General features: G+C 49.7%; 5 protein-coding genes across 5 annotated transcripts; 3 read left to right on the top strand and 2 right to left on the bottom strand.

Annotated features, from left to right (window-relative positions):
• Positions 1 to 266: 266 nt before the first annotated feature.
• On the top strand, positions 267 to 2,823 carry F5J12DRAFT_803385 (uncharacterized protein). The gene is made up of 10 exons (XM_051744454.1): positions 267 to 388; positions 448 to 518; positions 577 to 615; positions 664 to 675; positions 731 to 812; positions 864 to 1,002; positions 1,054 to 1,272; positions 1,327 to 1,647; positions 1,696 to 2,397; positions 2,453 to 2,823. Exons 1-9 carry the CDS (start codon positions 314 to 316, stop codon positions 2,340 to 2,342), a joined length of 1,605 nt encoding a protein of 534 aa, XP_051604435.1. The 5' UTR covers positions 267 to 313; the 3' UTR covers positions 2,343 to 2,397; positions 2,453 to 2,823.
• Positions 2,824 to 3,317: 494 nt separating this feature from the next.
• Positions 3,318 to 4,648, top strand: F5J12DRAFT_803382 (terpenoid cyclases/protein prenyltransferase alpha-alpha toroid). The gene is made up of 7 exons (XM_051744453.1): positions 3,318 to 3,395; positions 3,449 to 3,603; positions 3,664 to 3,796; positions 3,848 to 3,890; positions 3,944 to 4,134; positions 4,200 to 4,305; positions 4,358 to 4,648. Exons 1-7 carry the CDS (start codon positions 3,375 to 3,377, stop codon positions 4,516 to 4,518), a joined length of 810 nt encoding a protein of 269 aa, XP_051604434.1. The 5' UTR covers positions 3,318 to 3,374; the 3' UTR covers positions 4,519 to 4,648.
• Positions 4,355 to 6,395, bottom strand: F5J12DRAFT_312156 (uncharacterized protein). Its single transcript, XM_051738850.1, has 4 exons — positions 6,295 to 6,395; positions 5,320 to 6,246; positions 4,948 to 5,256; positions 4,355 to 4,893 (listed from the first exon to the last, which is right to left on the bottom strand). Exons 2-4 carry the CDS (start codon positions 5,953 to 5,955, stop codon positions 4,795 to 4,797), a joined length of 1,044 nt encoding a protein of 347 aa, XP_051604433.1. The 5' UTR covers positions 5,956 to 6,246; positions 6,295 to 6,395; the 3' UTR covers positions 4,355 to 4,794.
• A 417-nt stretch (positions 6,396 to 6,812) lies between these two features.
• Positions 6,813 to 9,308, top strand: F5J12DRAFT_803356 (uncharacterized protein). Its single transcript, XM_051744452.1, has 2 exons — positions 6,813 to 6,864; positions 6,918 to 9,308. The coding sequence occupies exon 2, from the start codon at positions 6,923 to 6,925 to the stop codon at positions 9,059 to 9,061; it is 2,139 nt and encodes a 712-aa protein (XP_051604432.1). The 5' UTR covers positions 6,813 to 6,864; positions 6,918 to 6,922; the 3' UTR covers positions 9,062 to 9,308.
• Positions 9,309 to 9,566: 258 nt separating this feature from the next.
• F5J12DRAFT_803353 (uncharacterized protein) lies at positions 9,567 to 10,069 on the bottom strand. The gene has a single exon (XM_051744451.1). It carries the CDS (start codon positions 9,919 to 9,921, stop codon positions 9,637 to 9,639), a length of 285 nt encoding a protein of 94 aa, XP_051604431.1. The 5' UTR covers positions 9,922 to 10,069; the 3' UTR covers positions 9,567 to 9,636.
• Positions 10,070 to 13,147: the final 3,078 nt, after the last annotated feature.

Genomic DNA, 13,147 nt, shown 5'->3' with positions numbered 1-13,147 from the left:
ACCATCAGTGGTGCATCCCAGAGTCTCAGATCTCAGGGGTCAAATGGCAAGTATCTCCTGAGGAGAACGTAATGCCCTAGAAACACGGTGGTGTCAGCGACCCAACGTGGATGTACAGAAAGAGACTCCAAGTACGCCCAACTCCCACCAGTCGCCTTGGCCACAAGCTCGTCGCTCGAAGAGCATCATATGGCACAGAGTCGATTAAATAACCCCTTTATATGGGGGTCCATGCCCCTCGATTACATAAGCAGTTCTTTTGCTCTCGGACGTTCTACGCAGCGTTGCACCTGCACACCGGATAGCCCCCACCATGGATCGTCTTGATTCCTTCGCAACCTCTCTCTCTAGCCTTTCGCTCTATGACATCAAGGCTATGTATAATCAGGTATGTGCTATTGACATGCCTGGCCTGCATGACTCAGTTTGCTGAGACTCATTTCCAAGGCTAAAAATGCTGTACTGAATGTCAGCGAGATGGAAGCTAAAGTACGGGAAGCGACAAACGACGAGCCTTGGTGCGGATTTCCCTGTTCGTAACACAGTTGCGCCAAAGCTGAATTATAATACTTGCAGGGGGGCAAGTTCCACATTAATGCAAGACATCGCACAAGGGTAAGGATCAACGATCTTATGCAAGCATGTACTCACCTGCACTCGCAGGACATTCAACTTGTGAGTCAAATATCGGTACTGTGACGGAAATAGGTAATATCTTACCTCGTACTAGCCAACATTTCAATGAAGTCATGCCTGCCATATATGCCCGATTCATGGAAAAAGAGGCGCGACAGTGGAGGCAGATTTACAAAGTATGTCTCGCCATAAAAGTTTAACCTCACGGCAACTCAGCATTTCCTCAGGCCTTGCAATTGCTTGAATATCTCGTAAAGCATGGCAGCGAACGCGTTGTCGACGATGCGCGTTCTCACATATCGACCTTGAAGATGCTTCGGAATTTTCACTACATCGACGAGAAAGGAAAGGATCAGGGTCTGAACGGTACGTCCATTCTTAGATGGTCCACAACTTGACATTTCATCTTGGTCACAGTTCGTAACCGCGCACGCGAACTGGTTGAATTGCTCTCCGATGTGGAAACTATCCGTACAGAGAGGCGCAAGGCAAAGACTAACCGCCACAAATACACTGGCACTGGCAATGACCCTATGAGCTTTGCGTCTGGGGGAAGTCGCTATGGGGGCTTCGGGAATGATAGCTTTGTTGGAGGAACTGGCGGTTATTATGGTGATAGAATGAGCGGCAGAGATGGTGGGTCCAGTATGCAAAGCATTATGCACCCGTGGCTCACTGTAGCTTCGCCAGATTTTGGTGGCTCTTCGGGAGGCAACTCAGGTTATACAGATAGCGCGGGCCGCAGAGACTTCGAGGAATACACAGCCGGTGATGACGAAAGCGTTGTTCGCAGGTCCAATTCTGTGAACAATGGTCATAGTACTTCTCGTTCAGCGGGCACTCCCGCGTCCCCACTGCGGACACAGGCAGCTTCGGCTCCGCGCAAGCAGAAGGAGCCAGAGGTTGATCTGTTAGGTGGATTTGACGAGGAGCCTACTGGGGTTTCTGACTTCCGCGCTGCTTCCACTAATACCAACAAGGCATTACCCTCACTGGCTGCTAGCATCGACGGTGAGGCTACCTTATCTATGCCGTCAATCAAGCTGACGCTCTTCTTAGATGACGATTTTGCAGATTTCCAGGTCGCACCCACATCTCCCACGCATTCATCTACTTCTTCCAAGCCTACCCTTCTGGAGATGCTCGGTTCGAGTCCCCCACAACCGACTGCTACGCCTCCTGTTGCCGCAGCCAAGTCCACGATTACGCCTTCTACGTTTACAAATACCTCTTTCAACGCATTTGCCGCCGCCACCACGACAGCCGCGAAAGCTGTAAACACTCCAGTAGTCGCACCTGCTCCAAGCAACTTATGGGCAGCTTCACGGCCTCTCTCGCCAACGAGTCTCTCTCGCACTACTGCCCGGACATCGTCTGCCGGTAACAGAGCCTCAATGTCTCACACAATTCCTTCGGCGCCTACCCCTTCGAAAGGGCTATCTGGTTTCGAAGACTTGTGGTCAATGTCTCTCGGTTCAACGTCTTCTGCGCCGGGTGGCAAACCATCATCTAACGGGAAATCGATCAAGGACCTCGAGAAGGCGAAGGCTGAAGCTGGGATATGGGCATCATCTCAGAAGCCTGTAACCGCACCGATAGGGATGGGAGGTGGTGCTTTGAGCGGTAGTTTTGGGAATTTGGGCCCTGTGAAACCCGGAGGTGCATCTTCGGCTGCGGGAGGTGACGGTGATGATTTGCTACTCTAAGCGGACGACCCTGTGGAACCCGGTTCAGGATCTGCTGTTGCTTATGGTAGGGATGGTACGAGCTTATACACCTTTCTTTTTTCTGCTTGCTCTGAAATTGGTCGCTGGAGATTACCATTTACTATCGCAAAATAATTTTGCGGATCTCGCCCTGCACGTGTCGGTACCCGTTTTTCACTTGGTGCTCTCAAATTGCTCCGCATGTAAGGCCACAGTTGCAAGTATGCCACCTAAACCATTTGACTCGGAATCGTACTTTCGGACCCTTGATCAGCTTGGATATCCCTGGAACACTGGTGCTCCGAGCTTTTATTCCCCCCGAAACTGATTTCATATAGTCATTGTGTTCCGCTACATAATAGGGCCCGTACATTAACTGTAGGGTCCATGACAAGTTAGATGCTTGCTTGCCTCGTGAAATAGTACTTGTAGTGGCGATCAGGACTCCAATTTAGTATAGAGACGGGTGGCTTCGTGTTATCAGCTTGGCTTCAAGATCACACACGGAGGTAATTAAGCTTTAAGCTTGTCATCCCTGTGTTTTAGACCCCTGCCACGACACTGACGGTAGCCATTGATACCTCCGGTGTTGCGCCTTCCAGCTCACACTACGATTGAAAAAACTCCAGGAGATCACCTAGGGTGAACGTGATCGATGATTGACGACGTCCTCCCTTCTCTGGTCCGGATGGGTCATGCGACACATTGCAAGAGGTGTATGATAGGATTGCCAGCGTCCCAGGTTGATACGGATCCCTTCAAGTGCGCACGCTTTTTGCATCGACTCCTAACTCAATGTAATCATTCGTCAATGCAATATAGAATGGCTCTAGTATTCTACTGCTTAGGAACATTGGATCTGACGGGACAGATTCCAGCCGAGATTAAAGCCTCAGAGACCGAATCGTGGCGGGAGTGGATATGGGCGCAGCAAGCTCGTGAGTTTCCGTTTCCGTGTTTCAAACCAGACTTCAATCATAACCTTCTAAGCCAGACGGTCCAGGTGGCACAGGCTTCCGTCCTGGGCCCTTCATGAGCGTCCATGCCGAACATGTTCGTTGTCCTTATCATAAGATTACAACATGGTCTGACGCAAATCCTCGAAGGACGACACGTATTGCAAGTCATCCGAAAATGCACCCCAGATGATCATGACATATACTGCTTTGCTGTCCCTCGCAATTCTTAGGGATGATTTTTCCCGCCTAGATCGTTCTGGCTTGATTGCGTTTCTGAAGGCATGTCAGAACGAGGATGGAAGGTACGCTGATCTTGCTCATAGTCACTTCGACGTGAGTCATACCATTGCCCGTTCGCATAGTTTCTCCTCGGAGCCTTACGGGGGTGACGCTGACTTGAGGACGACGTATTGCGCTTTTGCCATCAGCAGCATGCTGAGCGACTGGTCGGGAGTGCACATTGATCGGGCTTTGGCCTTCGTCGCGTCATGCAGGGTAAATTGCCTAGTACTGGCCGGCAGGGCACTGATGGGGACCTAAATGCAGACTTACGAAGGAGGGTATGGTCAAACCCCCTTTTCCGAGGCATCAGGAATGCATTCCTCCATTAGTTTCACTGCTTATTTTCACTGAGGTTGCCCACAGGTGGACCTACATATTGCGCGCTAGCGTCAATCTTCCTTGCGGGACAAGGCGAACAACTGTCAGAAAGTGACAAACTCCGTACCGTGCGGTGGCTGGTCGTGAACCAGGAGCCTTCTGGTGGTTTCCGAGGACGGACGTGCAAAGGCGCGGATGCCTGTTACAGCTTTTGGTGCGGAGCCTCGATAGCTGTAAGTTTCTAACCCAACCTTCAAGAGCGTTTGATTCAGAGTCGCTTGGCCTATTTTCTCCCTAGATTCTGGGAGCTAAGGAGTTAGTTTCTGAACTTTCCATCGTGTCCTACATAGCATCATGTCAGTTCAAGTTCGGGGGCATTGCTAAAGTACCAGGTGACCATCCAGGTAGGGTATTATCCTAACTTCAGACTAGACTTTTTTTTACTGATCCTCGTAGATCCATATCATACGTATTTGTCGCTGGCTGCATCAGCTCAGTATCCGGTTCCAGAAGTCGTTGGTGCGGACACCTGGCTTCTCCCGGCCCTGGACCCACTTCTTAACGCGACTCGGGACACGGCCGAGTGGGCCAAGAGACACATCAGGATCGAGAATTAGGTCTGCTTACGCAGGCCCAGTGAGAAGTATTTAGAATTTCGCGAGAACACATAGGAAGATTGAGAACGGTTGCCTATACTTAGAAGGGAGTTCCAAGGACGAGTGTACTGCTGCCGGTGGCACACACTGTCAGGTTGCTCGAGAGACGTCCTCGTTACATCCTGCAAATTCTCAATAATCGATTATCCAATACCGTCAAATGATGGGGGCGATATGATACGTCACTATGTACCTCTCTTCTACAACGGAATGGAATAGACGCCAGGGATGTCGCTCTCAGGACGGATATGCCCATATGGACTTCTGTGTCGTGCTGATGGCGGTCGAAGGTTGATTGTGCCAATTGTGAATCATCTGTGATATGTCGTTGACTTCCTATGTAACGAATTATTTATAGAAAAGCAGGCGCAGACGAAAAGTATGACTTACCTTCGTGGCTACCATTGCAGGAGGTCCGGTGTTGGTGGCGCCGAGAATTGTTTCCGTTCTTCTTGCGAAAAGACTGGTGAAAGCAGTCACCAGTTGCGAGCTTTTTGGACCCTGCCAAAGGCTCTCCTTCCCTCGAGAAACCATCTCCCATAGGATATGGATATGCTCCAAAGAGCACATGTTGTGAAGGACCTTTCCGAAGCACTCGTGCACTCGGGCTTTGGAGAGCAGGTCAACTGCATAAAGTTCGGCCACGAAGCACGATATACGGAAGGTGTAGTCGTCTTTATCGGCCTTCATGGGATCGATCTGATAAGAATCGTACGACCAATGAGGGTGTATCGAGAGACGGAGAGTCACAAAGATACTTACGTTCGACCACGCGTACTCGAAGGATTCGATCGCTCCCTTCTTAAGGTAGAAGCAGAAGCAGGAGGAATACCATGTACCACACGAGTCGTTGAGAGCGTCATATACAGCACGTGCGAACGGGCCATATGTGTCGGGCGTTGCGCACTGCCAGGAGAACCTATGCGCGAGGGAACAAACGTCGACAAAGCTCCATTTCCTAGCTTCGACCATACGCGTGGCATGCAGTTTCTGCTCTGCGTATACTCCTGTCGTCGTCCCTTGCCAGAAGGAACTGAGCCAGCTGGGCTTGTCTTGCAAGACCAATGCCGGTGGCGGATGTGCTGGGATGGAATAAAGGGTCGTCTGGGAAGGAACGAATGGTGCCGCAAAGGGACTGAAGGTCGGTTGAGAGGTAGAAGATATGACCTGAGTATCGGTGGTGGTGGGGTCATTGGTTTGTTGGTTGGGAGGTGATAGGATGAGCTTATACACCTCTACCCGTAGACGGTCCTCATCATTTACCAAGGTTGCATTACTGCTAACTGGCGAGTCTGTAGAGGTAGAATGCCGTTCCACTCTGCCACGGTCGTTCGACGACTCGCGTACGCGCGAGTATTCCCCCTCGGAGGCGGAGAATGCAGGTGTCTCTGGCGTCATGGGATACAAGGGGGAGTGGAGGGGATATAAATTAACTCAGAATTGCTGTCGAACGACGTGCGTGCATCTTGCTTTTGAAGGGTGGACTCTGATCTTTGCGCGATGGTCTATACGTAGATCGAAAGGACATGTGCGATGCTGGAGCCCCCAAGTAACAATAACGCTTTGAGAGACCAGACCGACGCCGTTGCGTCGTGAGGCAACGCTATGGTCTGCGTCCATTGTCGAGAGTATAGCATGAAAATCCATGCATGGACTGGCCTCGCGTGCTTGCATACCTGAAACACCCAGCTAAGATTCAGAACTCAGAAGAACGCCAACAGCTCAGTTGCTGCTTACGTAAGTGTCAACAACGGGACCTGCTTTAGTCCCGCTCTCGTTCCACGGCTCCACCCACCTGACGGCCTCTTATGGCCCTGTAAACTGTAGTAATGAGAGAGTACTTCTTCCAATGCGACCAAATGCTGATTTATTATTATTAAAGGGACGGTAACACAGGCCTCCATCATGTGCCTGGCGCCCCATTTTCGAGGTCATCCTTAGGTGACCGATGACTGATGACTGGTCCTTCAATCCACGCCCTGACAAATTGCCGAACAAGTGACACCACTGTATACTAACTTCTGTTTGCAGTTTTCCTGGGTCTTTAACTTGAGATCAGTCAGCCAGGTGTCTTGGAATGCGTGGACGTGACGGCGTCCTTTCATGGGACCGGTCGGTTCTCGAAGGGAAGCCTGTGCAGTACGTGACAAATGCCCAGCTTCAGGGCGAGTAGATTGATTGATCCGTGTAAAAATCTCAATTGGATACTAATTGGGACAAGCGCGTTTATCGATGGCATTGCTATAAGAGTTCGTGTCGTGCGAGAAAATATTCTGGTTAGACTTCTAATCACCCTTGTCGGTTAAGGTGCGCTAGTTGACTTTTGAAGTTTTTCCAAGTTAACCTTTCCGCGTACTCAGGCAGTATGCTCCTCCCTTTCGCATCACCGCGGCCTGAAGAGAGGCGCACTACTTGCCGCGACCTCAGCCTCGAGTGGCAAACCCATAAAGATAATCAGAGGTATTTGAATCCTGAAACCGGGATATGCACCAGGCTCCGAATTCAGGCTATGCACCCCGTTCCAAACACGAATCAGGTCAAAATTTCCGATAGCGTTCGGCGGGTACCCAAACTCACCGTCTCTCTGTTCCGTGGCCCACCTTCTACCATTGCACAAATCCTTCTCTGGCCTCTGAAATTCATCCTGTGTTCCATCTATCTACTCTTTTGGCCACTCGATGGTCTGCCAGGCGGTGGGAGTTACACGGATGCGTACCCTGAATACCTCATGAGCTACTGGGGACAAATGTGGGCTGCCCGCTCGCGTAGGGAATATTCTATCTTCGACAGGATGGTCGAAAAGAGTCCGATGCCCACCCCTGCCAATTTTTCCGCCACTGTGAAAAGTATCACCCACGCTCTCCGCCCTCGTCGACTCGCCATATACGGCGAGAATGGATGGTACCTTTGCGAAAACCCGGATATTATTATCAACTACCGCTTCGTCGCCATCTCATATCGACAGAGTGATGTCTTTCAGCGAGGCTCTGATGATGAAGGAAAGAAGAGGGAAGAGGAGCAGAAGAAGCAGTTCATCGAGTCGGTCCGTTCCACGACGTTGCAGTGTGGATTGCAGGCGTATTGGCTGGATCTCGAATGCTTGGGCGAGACCACAGAAGACAAGAACGTTGACCTCTATCGGATGTCAGATATTTATCGCGGAGCGGTCTTCACTCTTATTACCCTTCGCAAGTCGGACGATCAGCACAGCATTGAAAGTTGGAGGAGCTGGGGCGGTCGTGTGTGGACCTTCCCAGAAGCGTTGCTGAGCGGGGAACTTCGTTACCGGATTGGGTTGGACGGACCTGTTACACCCATTACTCTTCATGAGCTCGCTAACAAGGCCTACGAGTACTACAGCGAGGAGACCGCGATCATCAATGCTTATGGTGGAAAGGATCGTCTAGACCGATTGGAACATCTTACTCGTCTTAAAGCTGCTATTTGGCGTCGGGGCAGCGCCGCTCTACCCAAAGCACAGGACCCGGAAAAGCGGCCCCCTCAAAACGGGCCGCAGCTCCAGCACACGGGATCACCGAACCTTTCTTATCCTGCCGAGAGAGTTTACGCTTTGATGGGCTTCTTCGAGCATCGCATCATGCCAAGTATCCTTGAAACGGAGCTACAGGCCCTAGCTCGGCTTTCGATGGCCAATGATAGCGACCGTATGGCAGAGCGGATGGTTTCGATGCTTCCGCAGAACATCCAACCTCAAGCTTGTTGGTACGCCGACGACGATCAGTATGGGTCGGAACTTTGGGACATCGAACCAGAGGTTAATGTTGCCGGAGTAACTGAGAGTGGTGCTTTGGTTCTCGATGGTTGTCGAGCAACATGCATCCGCTGGGAGGACTTTCCAGAGATTTCGTTCCAGACGACGGAGTCGATCAGGCGAACTATTGCTGGCAGAATACCGGTCACTCTTCCAGGCTGGGTGCTTTATGCAGCAACGTGGATGCCGATCCCTGCAACTGTATCAGTTGGTACCGTCTTCTTTGCATGTGCAGCGTTCATGCTGGTCTCTGGTCCTTTCCTGACCGCGTACTCCATTTCTGGTCGCATTCTCGCCACACAACCTTGGCTTATCGGGGTCAAAGGCGTGATGTCACCCGAAGAGGCCGCCAACCGTGTTTATGGCGCGACGTTGTCTAAGCGCCAGCGCCTATTCTTTACCCCCAGCGGTTCGCTGCTTGCTAAACCAGCAGAAGATGACGTCCGAGAAGGGCTTGAAAGTCAATACAACGAAGCGTTAGTGCAGACCAGGGACGACATTTACACACTGATCGACACGTTCTCGGGGACACTCTATTATTTCACTGCGAAACGTCCCCCCACGGTATGCCTTTTCACTGGACGCGAGGGCGGACTGGGTCGGTTTGTGCTCTGCTCGGAGAATTGCGTTGCCAACGAGCTTCACAAAGAGACGGTACTGCGCATGCCTTCCTACGTCCACCGAGCCATGATTCCCTGCGATTGGGTTGCTATAGGCAACGCGAGAAAATGAAGGACTCAAACTATTTCATTCGCTTGTTTTGTTTGGATATTGTTGTCTTGTAGGACATGCATACCTTGTGACAGTCTACACTCCTTACTACTACCGATAACTTATTGAAGCTTGATACCCGTAGTCTAGTATGCAGATATATACTTCAGTTTCGTACTGCGGGCGGGGGGAAACGAGAGATAGCAGATGTACAGTACATTCAAACACTGAATAGGGGCAAGACATCAGTGTACCAAGATAGTAAGCGTATGCTTACAACACCAAGCATGGTCGGGCTGTACTTCCCAGTGGATGTCTATTCGTTTTGGAGGTTGGATAGGATTGTGGGGGAGGATCAAGAGGTGTGCGATGTTAAAGTCTCGTACACTAACTGCAGAAGTCAAGAGGGGGACCCCGTCCCCCGTGACAGTCACAAAATTACTATGTTTAGGTCGTCACGTGCGCTTTAGAATAACAGAATTATTTTCGAATGGCAGGGACCCCGTTCACCGCAATACGAGGAGAGCTACAAACAACAAGTCGGATTTTGCATCAGACGCGAACACAATGTGACAACGAAAGTACTCGAAACGATTCTAACGCATCACATGAATGATAGTACGGTTTTTTCGAGCATCAAGTGAGCGTAATGGCAGCAGGGAAAAAAGAGAAAAAAAACTATGTGCGAGCTCGTTTGCCTCCAGACGAACAGCTACCCCCAGCGGCGACTGCCCTTGTGCTGCTGCCCTTCCTCTTCTGCCCAGTGGAAACCACTGAATCCCCATAGTTCTCCTTCTCAGCAATGAGTGTAAAAGCAGGGCAAGCAGGAACACTGGCTTTCTTCTCCTTGGCAGGTGTGATGTATAAGATGTCAAAGACATGGCGGGGTAAATGGTGACCCATCACCTTTCCAGGATGAGTGTACTCTGGATGGAAGAAGCTGAGGTGCTGCTCCATGTTATAGCACCAAACTGCATCTCTGAACTCGGTATTGCACCCACAGTGGACACATAATGGACAGATGACAGGGACATTGTGTTGGAGTTTATCACCTTTACCTTAGTTGTGGTTCACCGAGCACAGCATTACATAATCCCAAAGCGGACACTTAGCAGTTTATTTTTTCCTTACTGCATCTCAGCTTCAACCAACTTGAAGTCTGAGTATATTCCTCTCTATAGACTTGACAATCCTGCAGCTCATCATCCTCCAAAAGGTTATGAGCCCCACTTGTGAGTTCTAATCCTAGGAAAGTTGAACACATCAAGTCTGGTACAAAGTGTCTACTATGTCTGGTCTGTCAGCATCCACTTCTGGTCCCTCAAAGGTCCTGGTCTCTGCCTCAACAGTAACCTCTACTACACCTTTGGGTAAAGCTACTCAAGCCTCCAGTTGACTCTATGACATACCGTCCCTCGAAGACAATGGTTCAAACTTCCAGACATGGAAGTACCAAATTATGATGATCCTAGATGTCCATGGACTTTGGGAGCTTGTAGAAGGAAAGTTGAAGGCACCTGATGCAGCAGCTGATCCAGTTGCATGCACAGACTGGCACTACAAGGATAAAGAAGCAAGGGCTCAAATCACACTTACTCTAAAGGACAACCCACTTAGTGGTGTTCTGCATGCCATGATGGCAGCAGAAGTCTGGAAAAAGCTATGTGAGTGCTATGAAGGCAAAGGGAAACAAATGATAGCCTACCTTATTGGTGAACTATTTTGTGGTACCCTAGCAGATGATGTCTCAATGGAGACGCAGCTTAATGCCATGTGGCAGAAGGCAACAATCCTAAAGTCTCTTGGACAGCCCCTTGAAGACTCTCTTGTTGCCATAGCCATGGTCATCTCCCTTCCAGCCTCATACTCAACCCTTCACACTATACTCATGTTGTCCAATGAGAAACTAACTCTGGACTCTGTCATTTCCCAAGTCTTGATAGAAGAGAAGTCTCACTGCACCTCTTCAGCACAAACTGCCCTCATAACAAAGATGCCTAACGAAAAGGGAAAGAGGAATGACAAGAAAAAGAAAAAGGCTTGTGGCTATTGCAAGAAGACAAACCATGTCAAAGATGACTGCTACAAGAAGAAGGCTGATGAGGCAGCCAAGTCCCCATCACAGGCTGAAAAGGATAAGCCTAAGGAGGACAAACTTGTTGCTAAAGTCATGCACATCTCACCTGCTGAAGACAGTGCCCTACAGCTCTTCATGGCCACTGACAATGGTGAGAATCTACACATGCACTGGGTCATTGACTCCAGTGCCTCTGTGAATATGTGCTGTCAGCAGAAATGGTTCACTTTGCTAAAGATGTCTCACCCCCACAGCCTGTAGTCATTGGAAATGGGAGCACAATTCCTGCTACTGCCATCAGATGGATTGAACTTCGTATGGATCTTCCAAATGGGAAGACCAGTAGAATCCTACTACAGAAGGTCTATTTTGTTCCAGATCTCAGCGCAAACCTCCTCTCAGTGGCATACCTTGCCACTAGAAATGTCCAGGTCACCTTCACAGGTGGAACATGCTCAATCACCGATGGTACAGACACTGTAGGTGTGGGTCATCATCAAGGCTCACTCTACATCTTTGCAGCAAGGACTCACTCTCTGAGTCATGGAGCACTTGTCATACAAGGACCATCTCCACTACTTGACCCTACCCTTACTTTCCTGGCACTTGCAGCTGCAGCACCAAAGTCTGTAGCCACACTTGACTTGTGGCATTGATGACTTGGGCATGCAAATACAAAATCTGTGCTTAAACTGGTTAAAGTGGGAATGGTTGAAGGCATGGAGCTTACTGGCACTGAGCACTTGAACTCAGTATGCCAACCTTGCCTTGAAGGGAAGCAACACCATAAGGTGATACCTGTCAGGTCAAATGTTGAAAGCCCAACAGTACTCTACCAGACATACTCTGATGCATGTGGCCCCATGGAGACTACAGCCCAAACTGGACACTGCTACTTTGTAACCTTCATTGATGCTTGCTTGCACCACCTTGTGGTTAAACTAATAAAATCCAAGGACAAAGTCTTCCCCTCAGTGAAAGACTACCTTGCTCGAGCTGAAGTCAAGACTGGTGAAAAAGCAAATTATTTTCGGAGTGACAGAGGTGGGGAGTATGGCTCAGATGAGTTCAAGGCCTACCTCAAGTTGAAAGGGGTCCACCACGAGAAGATGAATGCCTATACCCCACAGGAGAATGGTGTTGCCAAGCAGATGAACCACACACTTGTTGAAAGTGTGTGGGCGATGCTAAAAGATGCTGGACTGCCAAATAAATATTGGGGGGATGCTATCCAGTATGCAGCCTACCTAATCAACTGATCACCAACCTGTGCTATCTCTGAGGATGTCACACCATATGAAGCCTTTACAGGGATTAAGCCATTGCTGGCCCATATCTGAACCTTTGGCTGCACTGCACATGTACATATACCTGAGGAAAAAAGAAAGAAGCTAGATGCAAAGTCCTTAGAATGCATTCATCTGGGCTTTGCAGAGAACAAGAAAGCATACCTATGCTTACACCAGCCCACTGGTCATGTCTTCAAATCCTGGGATGTAGTATTTGATGAGGGAAGCACAGCAGTGGGCCTAGATCACATCCAGATAGAAGAAGATCCTGCAGGCATGGTTGGTAAACCAGCAGACATAAGAGGGAATGCCCAAAAGGGCAATACATCACACCTGAATACCATCAGGGCTTTGGGCATGGAAGGCTGTGCTCACATGGAGTCTGATGATGGGGATCTCGAGTCTAGTGAGGGAGAGAGTGAAGATGTTGTCCATGAGGTCGAAATCGAGTCAAATGATGCACCTGATCACTCAGGATCAATGGTAGATCATTCCCCACAACCCTCAGAGGGTAACATGCCAGGCAGCAGCCAGAGTCCTAAAAAAGCACTTGAAACAGCCTCAAAACCATCAGTAAAGTGAGCTAGGATGATGCTGAAACCTACCATGCATAAAGCAACACCCCCACAGCCCTATCCAACCCCAATTCTGCCTCGAGAGACCTGCAGGTCCACCAGAACACAAAAAGCACCACCTAGAGATGATGATTATCGCTTTTTCATCAATTCCTATGACAGGACA

This window comes from Pisolithus orientalis, assembly GCF_024613125.1.
Source record: "Pisolithus orientalis strain OTSU chromosome Unknown F5J12scaffold_3, whole genome shotgun sequence".
NCBI lineage: Eukaryota > Fungi > Basidiomycota > Agaricomycetes > Boletales > Pisolithaceae > Pisolithus > Pisolithus orientalis.
This window is presented reverse-complemented; position numbering and strand designations above follow the sequence as displayed.

What these genes read in the sequence shown, in the direction of transcription:
- F5J12DRAFT_312156 (XM_051738850.1), bottom strand. Translation starts at nt 5,955, where the DNA reads ATGACGCCAGAGACACCTGCATTCTCCGCCTCCGAGGGGGAATACTCG. An exon ending in TCGAGTACGCGTGGTCGAAC is followed by an intron (nt 5,257 to 5,319) that starts GTAAGTATCTTT and finishes GATTCTTATCAG; the next exon opens with ATCGATCCCATGAAGGCCGA. An exon ending in CTGCAATGGTAGCCACGAAG is followed by an intron (nt 4,894 to 4,947) that starts GTAAGTCATACT and finishes TTCGTTACATAG; the next exon opens with GAAGTCAACGACATATCACA.
- F5J12DRAFT_803353 (XM_051744451.1), bottom strand. Translation starts at nt 9,921, where the DNA reads ATGTCTTTGACATCTTATACATCACACCTGCCAAGGAGAAGAAAGCCA.
- F5J12DRAFT_803382 (XM_051744453.1), top strand. Translation starts at nt 3,375, where the DNA reads ATGAGCGTCCATGCCGAACAT. An exon ending in TGTCAGAACGAGGATGGAAG is followed by an intron (nt 3,604 to 3,663) that starts GTACGCTGATCT and finishes CCGTTCGCATAG; the next exon opens with TTTCTCCTCGGAGCCTTACG. An exon ending in AGTACCAGGTGACCATCCAG is followed by an intron (nt 4,306 to 4,357) that starts GTAGGGTATTAT and finishes TGATCCTCGTAG; the next exon opens with ATCCATATCATACGTATTTG.
- F5J12DRAFT_803385 (XM_051744454.1), top strand. Translation starts at nt 314, where the DNA reads ATGGATCGTCTTGATTCCTTCGCAACCTCTCTCTCTAGCCTTTCGCTC. An exon ending in TCAAGGCTATGTATAATCAG is followed by an intron (nt 389 to 447) that starts GTATGTGCTATT and finishes CTCATTTCCAAG; the next exon opens with GCTAAAAATGCTGTACTGAA. An exon ending in ACTGGCTGCTAGCATCGACG is followed by an intron (nt 1,648 to 1,695) that starts GTGAGGCTACCT and finishes CGCTCTTCTTAG; the next exon opens with ATGACGATTTTGCAGATTTC.
- F5J12DRAFT_803356 (XM_051744452.1), top strand. Translation starts at nt 6,923, where the DNA reads ATGCTCCTCCCTTTCGCATCACCGCGGCCTGAAGAGAGGCGCACTACT.